Source organism: Euleptes europaea, chromosome 1 (genome assembly GCF_029931775.1).
Source record: "Euleptes europaea isolate rEulEur1 chromosome 1, rEulEur1.hap1, whole genome shotgun sequence".
NCBI classification, from domain to species: Eukaryota; Metazoa; Chordata; class Lepidosauria; order Squamata; family Sphaerodactylidae; genus Euleptes; species Euleptes europaea.
The window spans coordinates 125,859,275-125,886,951 of NC_079312.1; the positions used below are offsets into that span (position 1 = coordinate 125,859,275).

General features: G+C 45.2%; 1 protein-coding gene across 1 annotated transcript; it reads left to right on the top strand.

Moving 5' to 3' along the window:
• The first annotated feature begins 403 nt into the window (after positions 1-403).
• On the top strand, positions 404-27,109 carry RHBDF2 (rhomboid 5 homolog 2). Its single transcript, XM_056855779.1, has 17 exons — positions 404-535; positions 5,168-5,298; positions 6,439-6,631; positions 7,101-7,313; positions 8,458-8,586; positions 9,986-10,116; positions 12,222-12,428; positions 13,347-13,458; positions 13,921-13,995; positions 14,368-14,529; positions 15,264-15,373; positions 15,722-15,785; positions 16,710-16,804; positions 17,958-18,033; positions 19,960-20,060; positions 21,046-21,199; positions 26,643-27,109. The coding sequence occupies exons 1-17, from the start codon at positions 404-406 to the stop codon at positions 27,060-27,062; spliced, it is 2,505 nt and encodes an 834-aa protein (XP_056711757.1). The 3' UTR covers positions 27,063-27,109.
• The last annotated feature ends 568 nt before the right edge of the window (positions 27,110-27,677 follow it).

Below are 27,677 nucleotides of genomic sequence, written 5' to 3' on the forward strand. Positions count from 1 at the left end.
TGCATACAATATGCTTTAAAGTGACACATTCATTTGGGTTGACATTTTATAATAGTGAGCCACCTTGTTGGCTTGGTAAAATCCAAGAATCAGGATACATGGATTTAAATTTAAAAATTACAATAAGTTACGACATGTAGGTTAGCTGAAGCATTCCAGCTCATGTGCTTCTAACTCAGTTCTTGGCATAGAACGAGGATCCTGTCCCTTCTTAATCAACTTATATTTGCTCCTGAGATGTCTCGTGTGCAACTGTACTTAGAAATTGTGATAAATCGTTAAAATGGACATTAGACCGTTGGAGCTGTTTGCCTGCTTTTAATATTTGACGTTGGCCCAAGGAAGTCTACAGGATACTAACTCTCTTCATTTATTCCTCTCAGGGTGATTCATCCTATCCAGCATGGCAGGCATTGAGAAGAATGGAAACAGCCGGTCTAGCACCAGCAGCAGCCGCCTACAGAGCAAAAAGCCCCCCAATCTCTCCATCACGATTCCACCAGTGGAAGTAGAGGATGAAAGCAGCCAAACTGTGGTATGAATTGCTATGTAAACTCTCATTAGCAGTTTTACTTTCCATGGTTATTTGAGGGTGGAAAATTAGGGAGAGCATCTGTTGTAAGTAAATTTACCGTGCATTCCTGAGATGCTGGCGTGCGGGGATGGCCGCCAGGACGAAAAAAGCCTTTAGCAATGCCATCCTGGCCACTGGCGGCCAGGGCCAAAAGGACATGGGGAGCTGCCTAACGGCAGCTCGGCCCCCCGCCCCAGCCCAGGAATGCCCCCCAACGCCGGCACCGCAAGTCTTCGCCGTGGCCTGCGCCATGGGGAGACTTCACCGGCAGAGGGGTGAGACGCAGCTCCACAGTGCTCGGGTGCCGACGGAACTGCCCTCGCCGCCAGCATAAGTGTGTTTTGTCCTGTGATAAGACGCACTTACGCTGGCAGCGAGGGCATGCCGCCTCCTGAGAGGATTCACCCCCCCCCCAGGAATTCACGGTTAGGTATTTGTTAAATCTCATATCGAAGACACTGCTTCTGCTTTCCTAGAAATCACTATTGCAGGTAATTTGTTGAAATGCAGACTCACAAACGGTCCAGATATTCCACTTCCAGTGGTGGCAGTCCCTGATCCCTTCCTCAGAAAATAGAGAGAGAGCCCCTTTCAGATCTAGAGCACCATAACAGAAGAGTAATCATCTGCCCCACGTGGCTTGTTGTTACTGTTCTGTTGAAACAATCCCTGAATGTTACATTGTGAATTGGAGGAAAACCTCCACTTTCCAGTCCCCTACTACACTTCCCTCTTTTCTCCCACCCTGCCTCCCAAGCTGTAAATTGTGCTGTGGGCCAGATTGGAGTCCTACTAATAGTGTGATCTTGTAATCCATAAAATAGCCTTGTAATGGAAGCTAGTATTGTCCTCATATTGTAGATGGGAGGGCTGAGGCTGAGAGAGTGTGGCTTGCCCTGTGATAGAGGCAAGACTTGAACTGAGGGAATTTTGTCACTTCCTTCCAAGTGATAATACGAACTGAAAGTGACCATTGCCCTTTAGTGGTCAAAGTGACCAGCAGTCAGCTGGGAAATTTATCACCTATCCATCAAATAACTGACTGCTAAATGGTCACGACCTATAGAAAGAGCGCTTAATGATCTTCTGACTGGCGGACATCTACAATTCCCTTTTCAGAACCTTCAAATGCACAATCCCCTGAAGAAGCATTGCAGCTATACGCAGACATACTAACAATTATATCACAGTCATATCAAGGACAGGCCGAGATCAAAAAGCCCCTGCACCCCCCCTCATCTACCACTTGGTTTGATGTAGAATTACAGCTTCGGAGGTTATACAGCCAGTGTAGGGGAGCGGATGCACCTGACCAGTTCGCGAACTATCTATTATGCAGGAAACAGTTCCAGCAGATGATTGCGACAAAAAAGCGGGAACATATTAAAAAAAACTGGAATCAACTCATCGAAGCGATGCAGGCTGGAAACAGCAAGAAATTCTGGAGAATCACTTCTGGAGCCATGCAAGACCGCTTACCTATGCTATCACCACAATCTCAGCCAACTCCTGGCTGGATCACTTTCTAAGAATTTTATACAATGGTAACATCCCGTCTGAGGCCCCCATGAACCAAGCCATACAGGAATTGCCCCCCTGACCCCCAGTGGGAGTGGAGGAATTCAGGCTGCTTATAAAAAAGCTGAAACCGGGCAAGGCCCCGGGACCCGATGGATTTTTTGCCGAAACATTGCTCAAATTTCTGGAACAGTGGTCCCCTCCTCTGGCTTCCCTTTTTACTTGGATTAACCAAAGTGGCCTGATACCTGAGCAGTGGACAACTGCCATAGTGGTTCCAATCTTCAAGAAGGGAGATCCATCTGTGCCCTGAAATTACCGCCCCATTAGCCTTCTTTCAATAATGGGTAAGCTATACACAAACCACTTAATCGCTAAACTTTTGGCATGGGGATCCCCCTTGTTAGGACATGAGCAGGCAGGCTTTTGGAAGGGCAAGTCTACTCTCGACCGTTGTGCCATACTACATCACCTAGCCGAGAAGTACAGCAGAGCCAAGGGAGGGAAACTTTATGCAGCTTTTCTGGACCTGAGGACGGCGTTTGATTCAGTTTTGAGGGAGAGCCTCTGGTCTAAACTGGAGAATATGAAGATCGACCCCCGACTGCTCTTCCTTATTCGCCAACTTCATGTATCCACCAGCTGCAGAATCAGATACAGCAGAGCGGGACACCTCACGCCAGAGATAAGTTCAAACAAGGGAGTTAAACAAGGATGTGTGCTGGCCCCCCACCTCTTTAACCTATTCCTGCACAGATTAGCAACCTTCTGCATTGAAAACCACCTATCTATTAATTATGAAAAAACCAAAGTACTAGTTTTCGCAAGGTCATGGCGCCCTGTGCCTTGGAGTCTAAACGGGAACCAAATTGAGCAAGTTAAGGCCTTTAAATATCTGGGAATAAACTTCCACTATAATTTAAACTAGACCACCCAGATAAAGCAAGTCACTAACATAATTAAATGTAAGATGGGGGCAGTGTTAAAAAAAAATTTACGCCCTTGGAGGACAATCTGTCCCAGCAGCCATCCGTATTCTAAAGGCCAAACTACTTCCTCAGTTCCTATATGGAGCACCTATATGGGCATCAGAGAGCGCCCAAAGCATTGAAAAATGCCAAGCAACCTTTGCAAGACACATATTAGGCATTCCCAACTGTGTGGCTTATCATACCCTCTGTCTTGAGCTGGGCTTAAATCTTCTGGAAACCAGAGTATGGCTGTGCACACTCAAGTTCTGGTTGTGATTACATTTCTGAGCCTCAGAATTAGGTCTGATTTGGTGGCTCCTCTCCAACAGTTACCACTCTACCTGGAGAGAAGGAATCCTAACAAAAATTAAGTCCATGGGAGTACCCTTTGAATTGCTGCTCCTTCTAAATGAACAGCAAGCTTATAGATTGCTTGAGCAAAGGATCCTTGATATTGAAGGACAGACGTTACGGTCTATGGCCCGGAGAATATGCTCCCCACTACATTTTGGGATTAGCCCAGAAAGAGGCAGCTTGCCAAATTATTTTTCCTCATCTCCCCACCTCCAAGACGACAGTTTATGCTGGCACGTCTAAACATCCTACCATCTGCAGTTACAAGAGGCAGGTACACAAACATCCCTTATGAGGAGAGACTTTGTTCATGTGCCAAAAACAACCAGAATCAGCTGTCCACATCCTCCTGCACTGCGAACTCCATACATCGGCCAGAGAGAAATATATAGTACCCCTCTTAATCAACAGCCGAGCTCAAACTGACGCTGGGCTTGTACGATATCTACTAAACGGTGGCAACCTGCATATAACTTGGGCGGTAGCTAGATTCCTTGTAACCTCGCTAAGCAAGCCGCATTAAATGGTACCCTGCACTTTACATGCAGCACTGGATGTAGATATATTTTAGCTTTTGCTACCTATTGTTTTAGGAATTTTAAGTAGAAAAACTGTATTTATGCCATTAAAGGTTTTTGTATTTGTATTTATTTGACTTGAACTGGATCACAGCTCATTCTCCTAACCTCTATGCTACATCAGCTCCCAGCCAAACCCTGTGACTAAAATGCTCTTGCCTAGCAAAAGCTTGGTGGAAACTCTTCCTCCTTTCACCCTCCTTAATCGAGATGTGCAGTTGTTGTGGGAATATCACAGGTGTTCTGTAACAAGGACAGGCCTGAGGATAATCTGTCCTTGGTGGGGAACTCCGTGGGTGAATAATCTCTTCCTCCCCATCATCTCCTGAGACAGACAGCTGCATAAAGATGAGTTGTCCTGGTCATAGAACCTTGAGTGACAGGAGGATTGAAAAGGAAAAAACGGAGAATTCTACAAGTGGCATGAATCTGAGAGTTGATAACTGATTATTGAAGCTCACAGTTGAGGCTGGCAGCTGGAGTGTGTGGAACACATTTGTTTAGGATCAAGAAGGATCCTGTGTGTGTGTGGGGAGTGATTGGAATGTCCTTCCCTAAGGGAAATAGCTCTTAAGTAAAGAAAGTGATCCCTAACCAGTTCTGAGGGAAATAGCTCCTAAGTAAATAGGGTAACCAGTTTTGAGGATGAAAACTGGGGGAAATGGGGTGTGTGTGTGTGTTCCTAACTCCTCTAACTTAAGAACTATTATCTCCAGAAGCTTATATTTATTCAACTAAGCAGTGACTGCCAAGTGAATGCTACCTCAGTGCATATCAAAAGTATCAATATTTCTCTGTGAATTACCTCAGATACATCTTGATTACAAAGTATCAATTGTTTATAAACATCCTAAATTTCCTCAGTCCTGTTGTTTTGTTACCAACCAAGTTTATTTTCTGAAACCTTCTTGTTAACCTGACTTATCATTTCCCCAAAAGAACCAAATAAAATAGTTTTGAGATTTTATTTTCAATAAGCCCCTCTTGTTCCATATTTATGACTTTTATAAAGAAAGAATTTTGGTGGATCCCCCAACCAGTGTGGGACAGGAAAAACAACAAGAGACAAGTCATAAGTCTCAGGAGTGATGGTGGTGGTTGGTGAGGAAAAATAAATTAAAACAAAAGGGGATCTGTCATATCTCCCCTCATTGCTTCAATGTTTCTTCTAGCCTTTGCAAAAAAACCCAGTCTATCAAAAGAGTGTGAGCCTTCAAGAGCCCAGAATGAAAAGGCAAGACAGCAACTTCGAAAGACATCCTGGCTTCCACAGGCAAACTTCACTGACCCAGAGTATTCGCAAGTAAGGAGGATTTAAGTTATCAGTTTCATATGGGCTGCTGATGAAAGTCTTGTTTCTTTTTGAAGGAGTGCCTCCGGTGTTCTTTGATCTCTCTTCCCTGGCTTATAATGCAGTCTCTGTGCGGAGATACTTAAGAAAATGATACCTGTACAGTCTTGTGCTTGTAAAAAATAAATCCCTTTTTGAGTATGTGGATACTGAATTTTGGCCATGTTTATCTTGACCAAAAGGATGCTTTTGTATTTCACCCGGGGCTTACTCAGAATTCTGAGCAAAATGTCCTTCTTACATGGAAAACAGGAATAGATTTAATGAGGCATACTGAAAGCTTTTAAGGGATGTGGGAGGCGAACTGACCCTAGAGCAAAAGGGTGGGGAGATCAGAGGGCTTCATGTACAGCTGTGGATCCTTCTTTGCAAGGAGCTTGAGATATGGAAAGTAGATGTGTGAGTACCAGGTACTCAAGCCACCACTTCCTGGTTTGGCTGCCAAAAGAAAGAAGCCCTTTCCCTCATTAAGAGGTTGGATACTGAACGGTGAGTCATTCATCTAACCAGTTTTAGAATCAGTTGTCAAAAAACATCGTGGTGGTGGAGCAACACTTCCCACAGTCACAAGCGTTTCCTCACTCCCACATCTTAACTTCGTTTTTTTCCAAATGAAAACCAGCCCTGAGTGTCTGTATTCCAAACTTTCTCTTTCAGGTCTTGAAACCTTGATGAGAGATTAATTGAAATCAGTTTTCTCCCCCTTGGCAAAAGTCATGTGTTCTTTGCTAGCTTTGAGGGGTGTGGTTTCCTGTGTTATGAAATGGGTGCCTGTGCTGAGGGCAAGAACTTTCCGTCAGAAACCAGCTTCTTGGGGGTCAGTGTTCAAAGGTCGGGCAACATGTACGTGATAGTGCAGGTAGACGACACATGGCCTACATCACAACCCTTTCAAAGTCCTCTCTCTCTCACCCATTCTTCCTGTCACATCCCCATGAAGGGGGGGATTTCTAGCCAGTTGACGTTTTCCAGAGGGAAAGGCCTTGGTGAACTGGATGCCCTGTTCTCTAGAAGTGTTCTGGTTTACGTTCTGGGGTGCAGTGTTTTGGCAGCTGGTGTATCTTCTGTTTTTTGTTTTGTTTGTTTCCCCAGAGGGACGGCCCAGTGGTTCGGAGTCAGCAGCGACTGGGAGGGAAAGCGGCAGCACTGGCAACGCAAAAGCTTGCAGCACTGCAGCCTGCGCTACGGAAAACTCAAAGCCGCCTACCGAGAAATGGAGCTGCCCAGCCAAGAAGTGCCTTCCTTCCAAGGCACAGAGTCCCCAAAGCCAGGCAAGATGCCAAAGGTAGGCAGCCTCGTGTGGCCTTTCACTTCATTGGCCATGAGGGCTGTGGCACAGTGGTAGAGCATTTGCTTGGCATGCAGAAGGTCCCAGGTTCAATCCCTGGCATCTCCAGTTAAAGGGACTAGGCAAATAGGTGATGTGAAAGACCTCTACCTGAGACCCTGGAGAGCTGCTGCCGGTCTGAGTAGACAATACTGACTTCGGTGGACCCAGGGTCTGGTTCAGTATAAGGCAGCTTCATGTGTTCATGTGAGGGCAGTGCCGTGTAGTGGCAAGGGTGTTAGGTTTGCTTGTGAAAAACCTGGATTTGTATCCTGCTTGAAGATGAAGTGGCTGTGTGAGGCGGGTCAGGCAGGTTATATGACTGCCTTCTGCCTGAAATGCCAGTCTGAGTTCTGCTAGGGGGGAGGCAGGATGCAAATAAAACTAATCATCTTCGACCACTAACTGGCACCCTTTGGTCTTTCAGATTGTGGACCCTTTGGCCCGAGGCCGTCCCTTCCGGCACCCGGATGAGGTGGATCGCCCTCGCACTCCACATCCTGCCCTACCCCCGCTGACCCCTGGTGTCATCTCCTTGACATCCTTCAGCAGCGTTCGGTCTGGCTGCACCCGGGTGCCCCGCAGAAAAAGGGAATCTGTTGCCCATATGAGTTTCAAAGCAGCTGCAGCATTAATCAGAGTGAGTTCTTATTCTGGGACCCATTTCTACTCTTTACCCCTCCCCCCATTGCCCCTTTGCTGTGTACTGTGGGAGGTTATAAAAGGCTGGTATAGATGGAGACAGAACATTAAATTTGAGTGAGAAATGGAATGGCAGTAAAATGCTGATTAAAAATGCTGTCTCCCATTGTTAACCATTTCATCCATGTGTCATGGCCTAGTTGTCTGTTGCAACGTGAAGGAATGTCCAAACGCTCTCTTCTCCCCATGGTTTTGCATTGTAAAGCCGTTGTTTCTCCCCACCCCACAGTGAACGCTACACAAGTTTGTGGGTAGCTAACTTCTGTGACAAGTATTTGATGCAAAATCGTAGCTTGCCACTTCATCGTGGTAATGATTTTTCTGAAAAATTCCGGTGGCAAAATACAGTTAAGTAGACATGAGAGCCATTGACCGTGGTGTTCTTTTTAATCTCATGCATATTGACATCTCTTAGGCCTTTTCCTTTCATTTTAAAAACACAGCAGTTAAATTATTTAAAGGCAAGTTGGTTTGGAATGTTGAAGTTTTGTCTTATTTGGCATTTCCTTTGTTATATGTAATCTCCTGTTTAAAATGAGACATCTTGGAGGGTATCTTGCAACCCAGTTTACCAAAACACCTGCATGTTTCAAAACCGGGATTCGTGAATAAGGCAGCGATTTGAGATGATCCCACTAGCCTGGGCCATGAAATGGATAGAGCTCCTGTCACCAGATGGTGCTGCTGTCTGGTAGAGAGGATGTTTAGCAGCACTGGAGCTGGAGACAACCAGCTGGGAAGGGATTCACTGTTAATTCTGTAATACAAAACAACAACACATCTGATATTCAGAACCAGAGTTGCTATAATGGGCTTATATCCGGCAAGTGGCCCAGCCAAACAGACTTGCTCCTTTTGCCAAGAACCACAGCTCTGCCGCAGCTACATCGGCCTGAAACCGCTTGGTCTGCTGTCTCAGCTGTGCATACATAGAGGATCAGTGTTCTTAGGCCTTCCATTTTTAAGAGGCAGCACCAAGCCTCTTTCCAGGTGAATCCCAGAAGACAACATCAGGACCCTGAAACCGAATATCAGAGGTCTGAACATGGCCAGTCACTGTTGTGTTTTCCTTTCCCTGAAAGGGCCACTCAGTTCTGGAGCCCTCCATGCCAAAGCGAAGAGGCAATAAACGGAGCTTTATGTATCCCAGCTTCCCGGATGAGGACATGGTGGATGGCTTGGAGACGTTTGACTCCTCTTTCTTCAGTAAGGCAAGCATGGTTCCATGGTTATTCCTTTCCCTTCCCGTGACCTCCAAGACCTGTTTAGGAGCCCACCCCTTTCATTAATCTCTAATGGGGAAGCACAGTAGCCATGACACCACACACACTGAAATTGGGGGAGTGGGCATGAGGGCCCTGGCCCTGTCTCCTGCCGACATAGCATCTCTGGCTCATGAACGTGAGCCTACCTGTGTAGGAAGTGTGCTTTGCGCAGGGTCCTTCCCTGTGCTCAGGAATGCTTTTCCCCCTAATATTCCTGATAACAGGGAAGGAGCATATTTGTGTACACCGGTGCACATAGGTTTCCTACTCACAAGCCAGTAACCTTGTATCAGAAGGGCGTAGGGCTAGCATGCTTAGTGCCCGCTCCCTTTCTACAGATGCTGGTTTCAGTGCGCATAATATCACGTGTTAGAGCTCTCAACAAAACCCCTCTGTTGGCTGCAGCAGGATCCCAGCTGTTTGTTCACATGGGCTGACTCTTTCCATTTGGTAAGATGCATAGCCACTAATAGGCTAAAATCTTCCAGTTGCCTCAAAGCCAAGATGAGCAATTCTTTGTCTGGTACGAATCATGTTCCCCTGAATCGCTTAACTCCTTTGCTGACTCTGCGCACAGAGTAACATAAGGGGCATAGTCATTTTGACTTGGATTGGTGTGGTGCATGCTACTGCTCTCAGTGCAAGCCTTTCCCCAATTTTAGTCAATTGCTTTTGCAAGGGCTGGGGCTCCTGCCATTCCGTGAGTGGTTTGGGAAAGTTCTGTGCTGCAGCAGCTCATCTGCCATGAAGGTACCTCTGCCATGCGAGAAGGTCCCTCAGTGGCTGGCCCCAGATGATGGCCCCAGATTCTCTAGCCACTGTCCAAATGCTTGTCCCTGCATGTACTCTGTCCTCCCGAGACAGAAATGATGACATTCCTTGCCCAATGATTTCAGCCACTCTCCGTTCCGCTTCTGATTTCACTGGCCATGTTGTTGTTTTTATGCTGTATAGCACAGCATGACTTCCTTCTGTTGGCTTTCAAACTTCCCAGCTTAAATGTTCACTTGGATAATTTTGAGCAGAAAGCTGCCTTTTAAAAAGGTAATCTTTTGACTTAATTGTGGCTTTCCCCTTATTGCATATTTAGTTTTTCAGTTGCCATCTGAGCTAAATAACATTCAGCTCCACACAATGCAAAGTGTTGAAAAGTCCTGATTCTCAGACCATAGGATTCTCACTTGATCCATCAAGTGCTACCATGATACATTATTTTCATAGCAGTTCTGTCTTTTGGCCATGATGGCTCAGCTGGGATGCAGTATTTGGTCACCTGCATGCACTGCATTTTGTTGGCGTGACCTTAGTTGACAAAGTGGCAGCTATAAAAAAAATTCTCTCATAGGTCGACACACATGAGGAGATGTGTTCTATGCCAGATGATGTGTTTGAATCTCCGCCCTTATCTGCGACATATTTTCGAGGACTCCCACAGCTAGAAGAAAGCAGATCACCTGAGACCAAGCGGACACTTCAGTGAGTCTTGGGCTGCAGTTAGGAATGCTGCCAGGATCTTGATGTGGAGATGCTTCTTGAAGTCCATTTGGACCTCGGCTTTGCCCTTTTTTTTTTTTTGAAGTTTTTTTTTATTTTCCAAACAAAAATATTACAAATATTACAAAACATACAAACATAAACATACACATCAAATTTTTATAATGGAACTTACTCTGTATTTTCTATTCTATTATACCTTCTTTGAATGTTATAATTGCATATTCAGTGATGTATTTCTTACTTAAATTTTAACATTCTATTATTTTTTATCAGTTAGCAACTATATACTCAAGAAATACTTTTATTTTTTCATAAAAATCAGAGTCGATCTATTATTCACTAAAAAAAACGTTAACTTAGCCATAGTTGTATGTTCTGCTACTTTATTTGTCCATTCAGTTACATCTGGGTAATCTTCTGCTTTCCACTTCCTTTCACACTCCACTCTTGCCACTGTCACCATATATTTAAATAACTTGTTATATATTTTTGGCATATTGTCTAACGTAGGCTTTGTCTTAACTATGACCAACCGGGATTATGGGGAAACAAAACCAGGCATTGTTTGCTTCGCAGTATATCAGGTCTTTATTTAAAACTGTTGCATTCTGCCTTTCAATAAAATATACCCTCGAGGAAGCTTAAAGGTAAAGGTCCCCTGTGCAAGCACCGGGTCATTCCTGACCCATGGGGTGACGTCACATCCCAATGTTTCCTAGGCAGACCATGTTTGTGGGGTGGTTTGCCAGTGCCTTCCCCAGTCATCTTCCCTTTACCCCCAGCAAGCTGGGTACTCATTTTACTGACCTCGGAAGGATGGAAGGCTGAGTCAACCTTGAACCGGATACCTGAAACCAACTTCTGTTGGGATCGAACTTAGGTCATGAGCAGAGCTTGGACTGCAGTACTGCAGCTTACCACTCTGCGCCACAGGGCTCTTCAGGGCAGCTTACACAATCAAAATACGATGATATTATGATACAAGTAACTATAATACAGCCCTGCAATGCAAAACGATATAAACCAACCTGCAGATTGAAACATAAAACATTTGATCCAACAGACAAATCTTACAAACTCAAAAACACCCATAAAACAAGATCAAATTAAAGCTCGACCGAGTAGGCACGTTTTGATTACAAAGGCCATATTGGAAGGTGCCAAGTGAGTTTCCTAGGGCAGGGGGGTTCCATAGCCCCAATCCTGCCGCTGCAAAGGTCTTGTTATGGATTACCATGTGTGCAGCAGATGAGGCATGGGCAGGCCCTTGCTAGTAGAAGATCTCAATGTCCGGGTGAGTTCATACTGGAGAAAGAAGCTTGTCTCGTATCTGTACCCCTTCAGGTTTTTAAATGCCAAGACCATCACTTTGAATTGCACATAGGCAAATAGGCAACCAGTGAATCAAGATAGGGATGTTGTGAACTTGGCATCCTTTGCTACTTAGATGTTTTAAAAGCTAAATTACCCTGCCACTGTACAGTATCTGAGTACTTCGACCATGTGATGTGCTCCTGGAAAGAATTAGGTGTTTCAGTCAAGTGGTCAAGGATAAATTCCAAAGGAATAACTGTTACTCTGTTGCTACCAAACATGAACAGACACATTGAAGCTGCCTTATGCTGGGTCAGACGAGGTCAAGTATTTCTTCTCTGAGAAGCAGTGGCTCTCCAGAGTCTCAGGTAGAGGTCTTGTGTATATCACCTGCTACCTGCTTCTTTTGCCAGGCACAAATATATTATTGCATAAACAGTTATGATTCACTTTATCAGATTCAAATGAATTCTGCTACTGGGTTTTAGACTTCTTCCTAGAAAGCAATGAACCAGTGTCCCCTTCACCCCCCACAAAGGGTGGAAAGGCAAAACAAAAACCTAAATCTGATGTATGAACAATCTTAAGGTTATAAATGATGTAGGCCTGTTACAGTACCATTACAGTATTACATTACCATTGGGACAGGGGGAACACTGCAGTTTGCATCTATGGGAGATGGAAGCTTTTTAATCGTTACCAGGGAGTAGTTCCTTGTATGTCCGTGCTGTCCTTACACTTTTAATTGGGGCATTCCTTCTATTTTTCAGGGGTGCAGGAGCTGCCAAAGTCCTGCCGTCACCTGTAGCTGCCCCTCAGAGAGGCACACGGATTGCTTCTAAAGTGAAACATTTTGCCTTTGACCGCAAGAAGCGTTACTATGGCCTCGGAGTGGTGGGCAAGTGGCTGAACAGGACGTATCGCCGGAGCATCAGCAGTGTGGTGCGGTCTCAGTTGGAGATCTCAGACAGCCACAGGTAGGAAGTCCACATGTTGATCATGACTTGGGTAAATCAAGGGCTTCCTGTGGCGCTAGTGCAGGGTAACTCAAGACCTTGCATGTAAGGTGCTCTGTGAATAATTTAAAGAGGTCTATAACCAATTATTTAGTTTTTTAGTGTGTATTTGTCCTTTAGCACTGTATCTAATAGTAAACTGGATGGGGATATTTCCAAATAGCGCTGCCTTTTCTTTGCAGGCCCCAATCTGGTTGTCATGAATGGGGGAATGTCAAAGTGGAGTTCAGTCTAAGGCGTTAATGCTTTGTTTTGCCTGCAAAGCAGCAATGTATATCCACACTTAGAGGGGATGAATTGTTTTAAAACTCCGTCAACCTTTCTCATGTCCCAGCTGTTGCACTTCTTCTCAGTCCCAAGATCTGTATGCATTGGATTAGTAGTATAAGTCTATAGGGACATGGTAAAGGTTGATAAAATTATGTGTGGGGGCAGACAGAATAGAGACATTTTTTTCTCCTCTCCCAAAACACTAGAACTTGAGGGCACCCAAAGAAGTTGATGGGCAGTAGATTCAGGATAGACAAAAGGAAGTACTACACTCAACAAGTGATTAAAATGTGGAATTCACTGCCAGAGGAAGAAGTGATGGCCACAAGCATAGGTAGCTTTCAAAGGGGACTTGATAAATTTGTGTCCGTCGGTGGCTAAAGGAAAATAGCCATGATCAGAGGCAGCAAATATCTGAATACCAGTGCTAGGAGGCAACATCAGGGAAAGGACTTGGCCTCTATGCCCTGTTGTTGGCCCTCTAGAGTAACTAGTTGGGCAACATGTGGGAAAAGATGCTGGACTAAATGGACCGCTGGTCTGAGCCAGCAGGGCTGTTCTTTTGCTCTTACCAGCCTATGGGCATTTTTCCCCCTTTCTCCATAACAGACCCTACTTCACCTACTGGATCACTTTTGTTCATATCATCATTACCCTGCTGATCATTTGCACCTACGGGATTGCTCCAGTCGGCTTTGCCCAGCACCTGACAACAGCACTCGTGAGTTTAATACTACTTATTTAATTTCTTCTTGCTGTACAGAAATAGGCAGACAGTGGCTAATTGGGTGTTGATCCAAAATCCTGCAACCAGAAAAGTCAAGTTCTGTGAGTTTTCTGCAAGCAGAACAAGATAAGCAAGCTACACAAATTCAGCCAGGATTGTTTGATGGAATCAGATGCAGTAAGCCAGTAGAAGAAAAAAAAAACTCAACAAAAGCAGCAGAGGTCAATTTAAAGTTGAGTTAGTGAAGACCTCTTTCAGCGGTGAGCTTCTCAAAAGTGCTTTCCGGCCAGTGGTTCTGTTTGCATCAGATAATGTGTCCACATTCAGTCCCTGATCTTGGATCCATGATTGCAGCCGAAAAATAATTCCCAGCTCCTTAAAAGCTCCAATATGCCCCCTTTCTTAAGTTATGTGCAACTGAGAATTAACTTAGGAATTTCTCTTGTGGCGATCCAGGTACTGAGGAACAAAGGTGTTTATGAGAGTGTGAAGTACATCCAGCAAGAGAACTTCTGGATTGGCCCAAGTTCGGTAAAGGCTGTGCTTCCATTTTTGTTTGTGCTAATCTTCCTTTCCTAAGAGGATGGAATTCCTTTCCTTTTAAGGATGAGGCAGTGTGCGTTATTCAAAGTGCTTCAGGATGTTGGTTTCTCGGTTTGACCTGTGAAGGTCCCTGTGTCCTTGCGCTCTCTCTCACTTTTTTAAAATTTGCATTTGTAATGACCAAGAAACTGAATCAGCCAATAAAATCTGATATTCAAGGAAGTTTTCTTTCTATGGCTTTCCCAGGTGGCAGTTTCCATTCACTGCAAAATGGTGGAGGGAAGAGAAATTAAACTGGCAAATCCCCCTTTTCCACTGAAAGTCCCTGTCTCTTCCCTCCCTTCCTGCTTTCCATTTCAGATTGACTTGATCCACCTAGGAGCCAAGTTCTCCCCCTGCATACGGAAGGACCTGCAGATTGAGAACCTGATCCAGAAGGAGAGAGACAAAGAGCGCAAGTCAGGCTGCTGCGTCCAGAACGATAACTCCGGCTGCGTTCAGACTCTGCAACAAGACTGCTCGGTGAGTGGAAAAGAGGGTTGCTCTGAAAGGCAGGGTCTGTCTGGGTGAAACCTGACTCATTTGGGGGAAAGGAGCCTTTTATTTCAATTCCTGTTTCTAGAGAATTTTAGGCACAGCTATTCCTCTTGATATGTCTATGTCTTTAACCTCTGTTGTAAGAACAAAAGCAGGGCAAGATGCTTGTTCCTTTGAGATCCTGTAATCATTGTAGGCTAGACCCCAAAATGTTGCCAGGACTGCAAATAAAATGTGAGGCTTTTTTTGTGAATCATACTGAAGCTGTGGGGCCATATTTCCTTGGCATCTGAGAAGAAGCTTTTCATAATGGCATCTATGGGAGTGTTGTTGTTTGAGAAGCTTAGCTCTTTGGTTTGACCAGTTCACACCATAAAAGTATAAATTATCAGAACATAAATAAAACAAAACAGTGTAATAAAAACTCAAATTAAAGTTGGCAAGAGCAGGGGGAAACCCTGATAATTTTGTAACTTCTAAAAACTTATGGAACTGATTACGTACATAGAATGTCCCCTTCTGAATAAAAATACCATTTTAAAATTTCTGTTGGCATAAAATATGCCTAGTTGGGCCATTGAAAGTAACACATTTTTAGTGCTGACCTCAGCTTCTGTGTATTCCAAATAAAAAGTCTGTATAAACAGGTCTCCAGTGCTCCTTTTAAATTCCCCCCTCAGGTTGTTTTAAACAATCATTTTTTCTTCTTATCCTTGTAGGAAACATTAGCCACTTTTGTGAAGTGGCCAGATCATAACCCTCCAGATATCGACTCCAGCGATTCCAGTCTGAAAAGGTCTTCAGGAGCAGTGTGCCATCAGGATCCCAGGTAGCTCTACTTCTATGCATGTCCACAAAGGAGAGAGCTATCCAATAAGACTCAGTGGTGTAGTGGTTAGAGTGTTGCACTAAAATCAGGAAGACCTGGGTTCAAATCTCCACACAGTCATGAAGCTCACTGAGTGAACTTGGGGCAGTGATACGCTCTCAGCCTAACCTACCTTGCAGGGGTGCTGTGAGGATACAAATGGAGGAGACCTACATAGACCACCCTGAGCTTGGGGGAATGACAAAATAAAAATGTATAGATAAAATTGGTAAGTGTGGGGCTTATTTATCAGAGCTGGGGACTATTACCATTATAAGCACTCCCTGTCGTTTGGCTGTATCCCAACAGGACTTGTGAGGAACCTGCTTCAAATCGACCTCACATATGGCCTGATGACATCACCAAGTGGCCGGTAAAGATTTCTTTTGCCCTTGATTTTTGGCTTTTACTTTATTTTGCCAAGTGCTTCTTACAGCAAAAGTGCATAAATGAATTATTTCTGGAAGTTTTTCAGGGCGGAGAGAATGGGCCTGGTTTATTGTTACTGCCTAACTGTCTCGCAACCCTGACCTGGGTGGCCCAGGCTAGCCTGATCTCATCAGCTCTCAGAAGCTAAGCAGGGTCGGCCCTGGTTAATATTTGGATGGGAGACCACCTAGGAATGCCAGGGTCGCTATGCAGTGGAAGGCAATGGCAAACCACCTCTGTTAGTCTCTTGCCTTGAAAACTCTACTGGGTCGCCACATTGGCTGCGGCTTTATACATGCAGCTATCTTCCACAATGCAAGCCTCTTCATGTACTGTCCTTCAGATAGTCACAGGTATGCTCCTCTCTTGGGTATGATCACCAATCAAACATGAGGAGGGAAGGCTTTGGTATACTACTGGGGTGAAACGTTTGTAGAGGTGTGGGTTTGAGGGCTGGAATTCATTGCTTAATTCCAGAGACCACCAGCGGTAGGTGAAAAGGTAAGAGCAGGCAGCTTTGTAGTGAGAACAAGGAGACATAGGAAGTCTAGATGAACAAGCATGCACAGAAAATGCTTCCCCTCCTCCTTTCTCCCAGCAAACAGAGTCTTAACTCTCCTATCTCCTGACTGAGGATCCAACTGGGTAGAGAAAGAGCACAGTGATCCAGCTGGAAGCTACAAGGGCAGGAGGATCCTTGTATTTACAAGTAGTTTGTCAAGTTGATGGGGGGTTGTAGAATCTCCATAGCCTAGTATGTCATTATGCTAATTAGCAAAGGTAAAAATGAACAAGAATGATTAGGGTGGGTGCCCCAAGTCTTTGCTCAAAGCCTCTTCTCTAATTGTGCAGTGTGTTTCTTTCTCAGATCTGTACCTATCAGGCCAAAAGTAACCATACAGGCTTGTTGCATATGGACTGCGACATTAAAGGAAGGCCATGCTGTATTGGTACAAAAGGCAGGTAAGCATGTGATTATGGAAGCATCTCCCAAAGCTGCTAGCAAGAGACTGCCAGCAGCTGCGGAGCTGAGGAAGTGCACCATTTTAAATTCCACCTTGCTGCTCCTGGGTTTGTCATTTGGTCTTTGTTCCAGTCAGTTTACTAAGCAAAGGTAGTGTTGGGAAAGGTAAGTTACCTGTAGTGTAATTAAACCCAAGAAATCCAGCTCAGCATCCCTTCAGGCTTTGTAACTCGTTAGCTGAGATAACTAAACCTGAACAGCAAAATCCCCAAGAGTTGACTTTCTGGAAGCTCAGTTTTAGTAATGTTTCTTAATAGTTTGCTGTTTGACCTTCTTGTCAGCAAGCTACGCAGGGGATGCCTAGACTGAGATGCTTCAGTTTTACTGATCATCTTTAAAGCATGGTAATAATACAGTGCAACCATCTGGGACCACAGTCTGAAGGAGTGCAAGTTTGACAGTTTCGTATTTCCCTGTATTATTAACAAACGAGAGGAGGGCGGGTGTTTCAAGATCAGGACTGAAAGAGCAGTCTGTCTTTGAGTTTGCAGAAGCTAGCAGTGAGGTCGCTCAGACCGTCCTGAATTGTCACTCCTTCAGATTGTGCTGTGGGGTGGAGGGTTGTAAAAGCTCTCCTTTGTAAGATGCTCCTCTGTAACTCATTCACAACGCAATATTGGTGCCAAAAAGAGACCTTTCCTTGCTGAGTTGAAGGTCTGTAGTGATCATGAGTGAGGTGCGTGTAGATACCATGTGCTTCTGAAACTTAAGTTCAAAGGCTTCCCTTTCTGTGTGCCTCCTCCACTCCCTTTTTTTTTTTTTTTTGAAAGAAGGCTGCAATCAGTTCCCTGGTATGGTACTGCCCATGGGACTCCGCAGTTGTGGGTGGTTTTATGACAGTTTTGCATAAGACCCTCTGAGGATAGGGGGTGGAAATGAAATCCTTTTGTATAGAGGCCTGAGGACGTCTTGTTCACCTGTGACCTCATGGTACTGTACTGACGTTCAGGAACTAACTGACATAACCTCAAAGGCTGATCTGGCTTACAAACCTAGTCTATACCGAAGAGAGGAGCTGAAGCATAGGTAGGCGAGGAATGAATGGTTAACTGATGTGACCTGCGTGTCTCTCTCTCTCTCTTCCCCCCCCAGCTGTGAGATCACTACTCGAGAATACTGTGAATTCATGCATGGCTACTTCCATGAAGAAGCAACTCTCTGTTCACAGGCAAGTGGCACACTAGGGAGTGTCAGCAGGAACATGGATTACCCCATGCTTGTACTTTGGGAACTCTGTGTAACACCAAGGAAGTGCTTGGGACTAAACACATCTCCTAGCTTCTCTTTCAAAATGGACAGTGATAATTACCGGAAAGGGGGTGAGAGCCAGCTTGGTGTAGTGGTTTAGAGCGGTGGTTTGGAGCGGTGGACTCTAATCTGGAGAACCGGGTTTGATTCCCAGCTCCTCCACATGACGACGGAGGCTAATCTGGTGAACTGGATTTGTTTCCCCACTCCTCCGCATGAAGCCAGATGGGTGACCTTGGGCAAGTTACAGCTCTCTTAGAGCTCTCTCAGCCCCACCTACCTCACAGGGTGTCTGTTGTGGGGAGGAAAGAGGAAGGTGATTGTAAGCCTGTTTGAGTCTCCCTTAAGTGGTAGAAAACCAACTCTTCTTCTTCAAGTTATTGTGTTGTATATACACTTTTTGGGTTGGGCAGGAGACTGGAATTTTGTAGGTGCTTATAATAAGAACATAAGAAGATGCCTGCTGGATCAGACCAGTGGTCCATCTAGTCCAGCATCCTGTTTCACACACTCAAGTCAGGATTTTTTCATTTTGAAAGTCTACGTTAGGGTTGGATTAACCATTCTTGTGATTTCATCTCCTCCAAACCATCTTGGTTGCTTTTTCAGAGTAGAATTGGCCATGGGGCATACCTGAACCCAAGGTTCTCATTAGGGAGGCCAAAAAAATGATGTTCCTGTCCACTGGTCTAGTTTGCCTCATTTGAACTTTAAAAAAAAATCATTTCTGTACTGTGAATGGGAAATAGGTTTTATGTGAGGGAAAAGGCAAAAAAGTGTAATTTTGCCCCTCAAATATTCTTGTTCATATAGCTTCCCTCTTCTGGTTCTGGAGGCAGGTGAGATGAAAAGGGAGGGAAAAAAACCATACCTAGAGGAACAGTACATAGCATTCTGGAGAGCCCCTAAAATTATTCATCTTGGGTTCACTACCCAAGACCAGCTTGTACCTTTTGGCCCCACCATGAAGTTCTTCTGAAGCTTCTCATCGTACATTGTTCTTTTTTCCTCCGTTTTAATCTCACAACTACTAGTAGATTAGACTGAGTGACTGGCCCAGTGTCACCCAGCAAGCTTCATGGGTGATAGGGGATTTAAGCCCAAGTATCCACAGTCCTGGGCTGATACCCTAACCACTATACCACCCTGGCTTCATATGTTCAAAGTTGGACCATCCAGAAAATTGCAGCTCCTTCCTTGTATCTAGGCAGATGTTTTTACACCTTTGTCACCTGCCTTAAGAACATAGAACATAAGAAAAGCCATGCTGGATCAGACCAAGGCCCATCAACTCCAGCAGTCTGTTCACACAGTGGTCAACCAGGTGCTTCCAGAAAGCCCACAGACAAGACGACTGCAGCAGCATTGTCCTACCTGTGTTCCAAAGCACCTAATATAATGGGCATGCTCCTCTGATCCTGGAGAGAATACGTATGCATCATGACTAGTATCCATTTTTACTTGTAGCCATGGATAGCCCTATCTTCCATTAACATGTCTACTCCCCTCTTAAAGCCTTCCAGGTTGGCAACCATCACCACATCCTGGGACAAGGAGTTCCACAATTTAACTATGCCTTCCAATACATTACAGAAGCTGTTTAAGGGCAAAGCCACAAACACGTTACCCTTTGGTGAATGAGTAGTCTCCATCACCCTGAGCCCATAGTTGTGAGAGGCTGATCGTCAGCTGTCACTTGATGTAGACTTTTGCATACCTAGTTGCCCTTGATTCAGTAGAGTTAATGAGCATTGCTTTCACCAAAGTAGAATGGATTTGGGTTCGCCCCCCAAAGCCTTCTGGCATCCTAGATACTTGACTATATCAACTTTCTTTCCCTTCCCAGGTTCACTGCATGGATGAGGTGTGTGGCCTGCTGCCTTTCCTGAACCCAGAGGTTCCTGATCAGTTCTACAGACTCTGGTTGTCTTTGTTCCTTCATGCAGGGTAGGTGAGAAGAGTGAGAGAGGACAATGCCATGGGGGTGCTGCCTTGTCACTGTGTCTGAGAGAGAGCCCTCAGGCTGGCTTTTCTTCCCCTACTACTGTGAGCTTGGCCTGTGGATGGTCAGCTGCAGCCTGATTGGCTGTTGGAGCTACCCAAAAGGTCTACCAGTAAAATCCAAGCAGCCTTTGCTTTGGGAGTCCCATGTGCTGTGACTGCTTATGTAAGCCCACCAGGGTTGTTTGTTCAGCTCTCCGTCATGCTCCCAGTTCCTATGTTTCCATCTAGTTAACTTGTCTGCCCGTTTGTCCAACCTCTCTTATCCATTCATAGAATCATAGAGTTGGAAGGGACCACCAGGGTCATCTAGTCCAACCCCCTGCCCAGTGCAGGAAATTAACAACTACCTCCCCCCAACATCCCCAGTGACCCCAACCCTCCCCCCACCATGCAGGATCCCACATTCAGCTGGAAAGGAGTTCATCTGATGATGATCTGGAGTCCTAATCTTGGCCTTTGAGGTGCTTTCAGCCTCTTTCCTGGGAACGGACTTAGAGGTTGAGTCCTGCCAGCAGATGCCTGACAGGCTGAGGGGTTTTTAAAATGTTTTAATTGAGAGTCAGTGTTGTGTAGTGGTTAGCATGCTGTACAGAGACTGCGCAGACCTTGGCTCAAATCTCCACGGCCACAAAGCCCACCAGGTGAACCTTGGGTCAACCACTCTCTCAACCTAACCTGCCTGACAGACTTGTTAGGTTCAAATGAAGGAGGGGAGAATAGGATATCTTTCCCTTGGAGGAAGGGGGGGGGATAAAAGCTGCTAGACTTCACAGTGCCTTGTACAAATCCATTGATATCTCAAAGGGCACCTGATGTCAATGAGTTTTTTATCACCTGTGAATTCACCCAGACTGGTTTGAATGTGGATGCTGTTGGAAGCAGTAAGCCACTTGGTTATACCTGTACCCTGTGTTTCTTTGCCTCGCAGAATCGTCCACTGCCTGGTGTCAGTGATCTTTCAGATGACCGTTCTCAGGGATCTGGAGAAGCTGGCAGGCTGGCATCGCATCACTATTATTTTCATTCTCAGTGGCATCACAGGCAATCTGGCGAGTGCCGTCTTCCTTCCATACAGGGCAGAGGTAAGAGCATGTGGTGTGTTACGTTCTGCTGTATATGATGATCTAAACTGAAAATGCTCCAGTTGTATTCAGAGTTGAGTATGCTCCCGTAGCCCAGCAATCAAAGGTGCCAATAAGCATTAAAGGAAAAGGAGTCTGGTAACTGAGCAGCCATCAAGAACACTCAGTGTATCTTTCTTAATGCTGATACAGCCATTAACACTTCTTTCCCCTTTGAAATTTTTCTTAGTAAACCCTATTGCTTAAATAATCCCTAAAAGGTATAGTTAATCTTTTATTTATTTTGGGTCATGAACCTATAGTATGGTTCCCAACTGTTTTGGTGATGTTCAGCTGTCTTGTTATTAATATAATCTGTCAGTTTGGCCATTATTGCGTAGTCAACCAGTCTTTCCAACCAGGTTTGCTGATCAGGTACTGCATCTGTCTTCCACATGGAGGCTAGCAGTAATCTGGCTGCCATGACAAGATATTTGACCAAGTCATGGAAATCTTTGCATATCGCTTTAGGCATCATATTTAGAAGAAAAAGTTTCAGGTCAAATTCAAAGTGATTAAGATAGAATTAATAGGGGGAAATAAGACGGAGTATATTGGAAATTAAATATAATATTAAATATAAGTATTACTTAATGAAAAAGATATAAGATAAGCACAAGCTGGAAAATGAATCGGATTTCACGGTTTCAAATGTTTATTTATCCCTCTTCTTTTGAGTATTATCATTGTGTGAAGAATCATACAGAAGGTAATTATTAGGAAGTCAAGTATTTAATGTATAAAATGAGGACAAGTATACAGTTATAAAGTAAAAGCAAAGTAAAAGTATACTAGTATAAGCTAAGAAAGCAAACCGAATGTAGCAACATTATTTTTCCTTTTGGAGTATTGTTGGGTTTGAGAGAAGCACCCTCCTTTGAGAGAAGTACCCTACTCCTTTGGGAGATGGGGAAAGGATCAAATTATTCCCCCCCCCCTCCCAGTAGACTTGGACTTGTAGGCCAAAAGCCATTAGAGGCAGGGAAGTGGCTGTGGCTCAGTTTGTAGAGCATCTGCTTGGCAGAAGGGCCCAGGTTCAATCCCCGGCATCTCCAGCTAAAGGGACTAGGCAAGTAGATGATGTGAAAGATCCCTGCCTGAGACCCTGGAGAGCCACTGCCAGTCTGAGTAGACAATACTGACTTTGATGGACCAAGGGTCTGATTCAGTGTAAGGCAGCTTAATGTGTCCTAAGGACTCAGTCTTAAACTTCCTGGTGGGGATAAAATAAATGAATGCTTGTGATAGTCACCTTGTAATTAGTTTAATGCCGACACAATTGTACATCCTCTCTCTTCCCGCCTCTCCCAGTGACAGAAAGGTATGATGTGACAGGCTGAAACACTTGCCATAAGGTGGATGCTAAAAATGAGGCACCATTAATCCTTTTTTCTCTCTTAGCCTAGGTGACCTCTCTTACTTCTCTTTCTGAGGCCACTGGAAAAGTAGGGCAAAAAGACGCTTGTAAGGAAAGCGGCCCTCCAGCCTCCGTGTGCCATGCCAGCACGTGTGGGCTGCCCAATCGGCTTGCACGTGAGAGTTCCCACAACACCCCTTTTTTTCACCAACACAACAGGCAGGTGGTTAATCTGAGAGGTCTGCCAGGCTCTAAAGGAGATCACCCAGCTAATCTCTCGGGCAGCATCAGCAGTTTCTCGGAATGCAGCCCAAGGGAGCAGAGCTGGCGGCTTGGCTGCTGAGTCACTGGATGTTCAGGAGCCTCCTTTTCCAAGAAGAGCCTTCAGCCCCACAGCTTAGAGTCCCTTTCTTCTGGTGCACGGGCTGTGTAGCCCACCATGTCCCTGGAAACCGGGAGGGATTCCTGCAGATGTCCTGCACAGCTGCCCTGTGCCACTGTTGATGCTTGGACCAAACAAGGGAAGGAACTGCCAGCAAAAACAGCTTCCTATAACTGGGAGGAGGGATGTGGGCTTCTTTCAGCTATCCTGGCAGGCTTACCCTTCATGAAATACGTGCCCAATGCCAGCCATTTCAGGCCCTGTCAGCTGCAGTGAGATGGATGCAGTAACACAAAGGCTCTTTTGTTGGGGTTTGTTCTTCTTCCACTCCTCCACACGAAGCCAGCTGGGTGACCTTGGGCTAGTCACACTCTCTCAGCCCCACCTATCTCACAGGGTGTTGTCCGTTGTGGGGAGGGGAGGGGAAGGTAATTGTAAGCCGATTTGATTCTTCCTTAAAAGATAAAGTTGGCATATAAAAACCAACTCTTCTTCTTCCTCTTCCTCCGGGTGTTGAAAATGAACTGTGGGCTAATACTTCAGGCTCTCCGTATCCCTTTCCCATTCCTCCGGGTGTTGAAAATGAACTGTGGGCTAATACTTCAGGCTCTCCGTATCCCTTTCCCATTCCTCCTTGACACAAGAGCTTTTTATTTCACCCAGCCACTGTGCCAATTCACTCTCATCCTAGGGAAGGAGCTTTGCAGGGTCCTGGAGCGCTGCTTCTAGTTTGAGTCATCTGTAGGTGTCACCCGCAAGCTTTCAGGCCTGTCTATTGCTGATAGTCATGAGGACCTGAAATGTGCATGGTCTGTCAATGAAAATGTGGATCCTTGGGATACTGAATTCTGCGTCCAGTACCTAATCACAGTGGTGCTGCGTTGTGCAAATTGCAGAATACACTGCCCTGGGCTTAGCCTGCGGGCACTTTCACACAGCCCAAATAATGCACTGACAATCCACTTTCACTGCACCTTAACAATAGTTTGCAAGTGGATTTTGCCAATTCACATAGTAAAATCCACCTTCAAAGTGCATTGAAAGTGGATTGAAAGTGCATTATTTGGGCTGTGTACAAGTGCCCTGCTTCTCAGACAGAATGGGGTATGGTGATTAAAAAGCTTGTTTCTCTAGGTGCCTGAATAAGTGTATCTGTGTGGGAGGCAGAAGAGTGCATGCAGCATATGCTAGAGAGCTGCAGGACCCCTGTCTTGTTTAATCCCACATTGGGAAGAGAAGAAGGGCTGCCGCCAGCCCAAGTGGGTTGTGTTGATATTGCTGAACTCTAGAATCCCAGTGTGTTGTTGTGACGTGTGTCAATCTTGAAGTTCCAGGCTGTCCTGTCCATTAGGATTCGCTGCCATGTTGTGGCTGGAGGCAGGTTCAGAGAGCACACCATCCCCAACTGTCCCGTGTGCCATAATGAGGACTTTCAGATGAAAACTAAAGCATGGATTCTCAGGAACCCCAGATTTTGCTAAGGAGAGGCAATGTACATTGCCAAATGTCAGAGGTGTAACATGTAGGGACTGAAGCCTATCTCCTGCTTCTGCTACAGATTGCTTACCTGTAACTGGTGTGGTCATCTAAGCAGTCAAATTGATGGGATCTTGCATGTGCACAGAGACCTCCTTTGGAAACTTCTAGAGTGTTGTTGACGTGAGCTCCACAGCAAGGACAAGATCACACATGCCTGGAGTGGGCAAAGTCCCCCACTTTGATTAAAACAAGGAGAGATAGAGAGAAGGGAGGGGAGAGCAAGCTTTTCCCAATGGGAGAGAGTCCCTGGGGCTAGAGGGGGCACAGTTTGGGCCAGAAACGTTTTTTAGCTCTAGAAGTTTCCAAAGGTGGATTCTGTGCATGCCTGAGATCCCATCAGTGTGATGCACCAGGAGGATTAATTCCAAATGCTGAAATTAAGCCCTCAAACTCAAAACATGCAAGCTGATTAAGCTTGAGGCCAAGTAGCAAAAATATCCTTTTCTTAGTGGCGAGCAGAGAATTTTGTGGAGCGGAACAGGAAGGAAGTCCAGCGACCGTGTGCTCTCCTAGTAATATAGCTGCTGCGTTGAAGAGCCGGGGCTAAATAAAGGACATGAAATAAAAGGGGAGGCGGAGAAGCAATTTCAAGTCAGAGAGATCTTTAGTCAAGCATTCCTGCATTGTGCAGGGGGTTGGACTTGATGGCCCTGGTGGTCCCTTCCAACTCTATGATTCTATGATTCTAAGCTGAGCACATCCCTTCCCCCACTCCTGATACATTTACACTGGAAAGGAGCTGTATTGTTCCCAGTCATACACCTGGTTCATCTAGCTCTCAGTATTGGGTACCATGATTAGCAGCAGCTTTGCAGGGCTTTTGGCTTTTCCCAGCCCTTCTTCCTGAGAACCCCCTTTTCAAGAGTGCTATACCTCTTCAATCTATATGCAGAACATATAATTAGGAAAGCTGGATTAGATTTAGATGAAGGTGGAGTGAAAATTGGAGGGAGGAACATTAATAATTTGAGATATGCTGATGACACTACACTATTGGCAGAAAATAGTGAAGATTTGAAACAACTACTGCTGAAAGTTAAAAGAGAAAGTGCCAAAGCAGGACTACAGCTGAACATCAAGAAAACACAAGTAATGACTACAGGAGAATTACACAACTTTAAGGTTGACAATGAGGAAATTGAAATTGTTCAAGACTTTCTATTCCTTGGCTCCACCATCAACCAAAAGGGAGACTGCAGCCAAGAAATTAGAAGGAGATTGAGACTGGGAAGGGCAGCCATGAAGGCGCTAGAAAAGATTTTGAAGTGTAAGGATGTGACTCTGGCCACCAAGACTAGATTAATTCATGCCATCATATTCCCTATTACTATGTATGGGTGTGAAAGCTGGACAGTGAAGAAAGCTGATAGGAAGAAAATAGATTCCTTTGAAATGTGATGTTGGAGGAGAGTGTTACGGATTCCGTGGACTGCCAAAAAAAACAAATCAGTGGGTTATAGATCAAATCAAGCCTGAACTGACCCTAGAAGCTAAAGTGACTAAACTGAGGCTATCGTATTTTGGTCAGGCATGAGACGACAAGAGTCACTGGAAAAGACCGTCATGATAGGAAAAGTTGAGGGCAGCAGGAAAAGAGGAAGACCCAACAAGAGATGGATTGACTCAATAAAGGAAGCCACAGCCTTCAATTTGCAAGATCTGAGCAAGACTGTCAAAGATAGGACATTTTGGAGGACTTTCATTCATAGGGCTGCCATGAGTTGGAAGCGACTTGACGGCACTTAACACACACACATACCTCTGAGCTGTGGCCACACCCCAAGGTGTTCACTGGGATAGGCCCCAAATCGCCCTGAGCATTGTAGACTGAAATATATAAAAATATTTACTTCCACCTTCAAACACTTTTTGGAATCAAACACTTTGATACTCCTTGATCAACTAGTCAACGTTGTTTTAACCCTAAAGGCGGAGGGTGGTGATAGGATCAGAACTTGAGACCTGTTTACCATTCAACGATCATTATGCTAAAGCTTCATGACCATACACATTGGAGCTATACAGTTCATAGATTTTTCTGGCTTGCGGGGAGAGGGGTTATGGCAAGAGTTACTGGATGGATTAATCAGACCATAACTGACTTTATTCCCTTTCCTCTGTTTCAGGTTGGTCCAGCAGGATCCCAGTTTGGTTTGTTAGCCTGCCTTTTTGTGGAACTTTTCCAGAGCTGGCAGGTCCTCGAGAAGCCCTGGAAGGCTTTCCTGAACCTGTCTGGAATTGTTCTCTTCCTCTTTGTCTGTGGCCTCTTGCCATGGATCGACAACATTGCACACATATTTGGCTTCCTCAGTGGCCTCTTACTTTCATTCGCATTTCTACCCTACATCACCTTTGGCACCGTGGACAAGTATCGAAAGAGGATCATGATCATCGTCTCCCTGCTGGTTTTCGTTGGCCTGTTTGCTTCTCTTGTGATCTGGCTCTACGTGTACCCCATCAATTGGCACTGGACCGAGTATCTCACTTGCTTGCCCTTCACCACCAAGTTCTGTGAGAAGTATGATTTGGACCAGGTCTTGCACTGATGGTGTCGGGAGGCTACTAAATGAGCTTGTGGGAAACGATTAGAAACTTGCTGGATTTTGAGCAACTAGGAATGGGTGGAAGTCGCTTTGGTGACGAAAAGCAAGGCACATCTGCTTCCGGCTTCCCCATGGAATCCCCCTATCCCTGAGTTCTACTCACGTAGTGGGGTACTGATTCTGAGATGCATCTCTCTCCCCCCCCCCCCCCCCGCCGATGAAGTGGAATACCTGCAACTTTTGTAAACTTCCTGGATATGAGGAACTATACATGCACTCCATGTTCCTGCTTGGCAGTTTCTGGGCATCGAGTAGTTGCTACTGGGAGGTTTAGCCGTGAAGCGAGACCATTTCCCTGTGATGTCTTCAGCCTCAAATGGGGAATGCAGTCTTTTGGTACTGGGGCATTTGCACTACAGTGCAGCGGCAGACTGCAATCTCGCCAAATTGTTGATGCTGCGACATGTCAGTTTGCAGTGAAGCACAACGGACATGCCCCACCACCTCTGCCCCTTTGCTGGTCTGATTTTGATGAGCTGGAAAAGGATATACCCTTCATCTATGGGACTGATAAGATCCAATAGGAGGGAGGCTTGGTAGGAAGTGACTTAAAAGAGA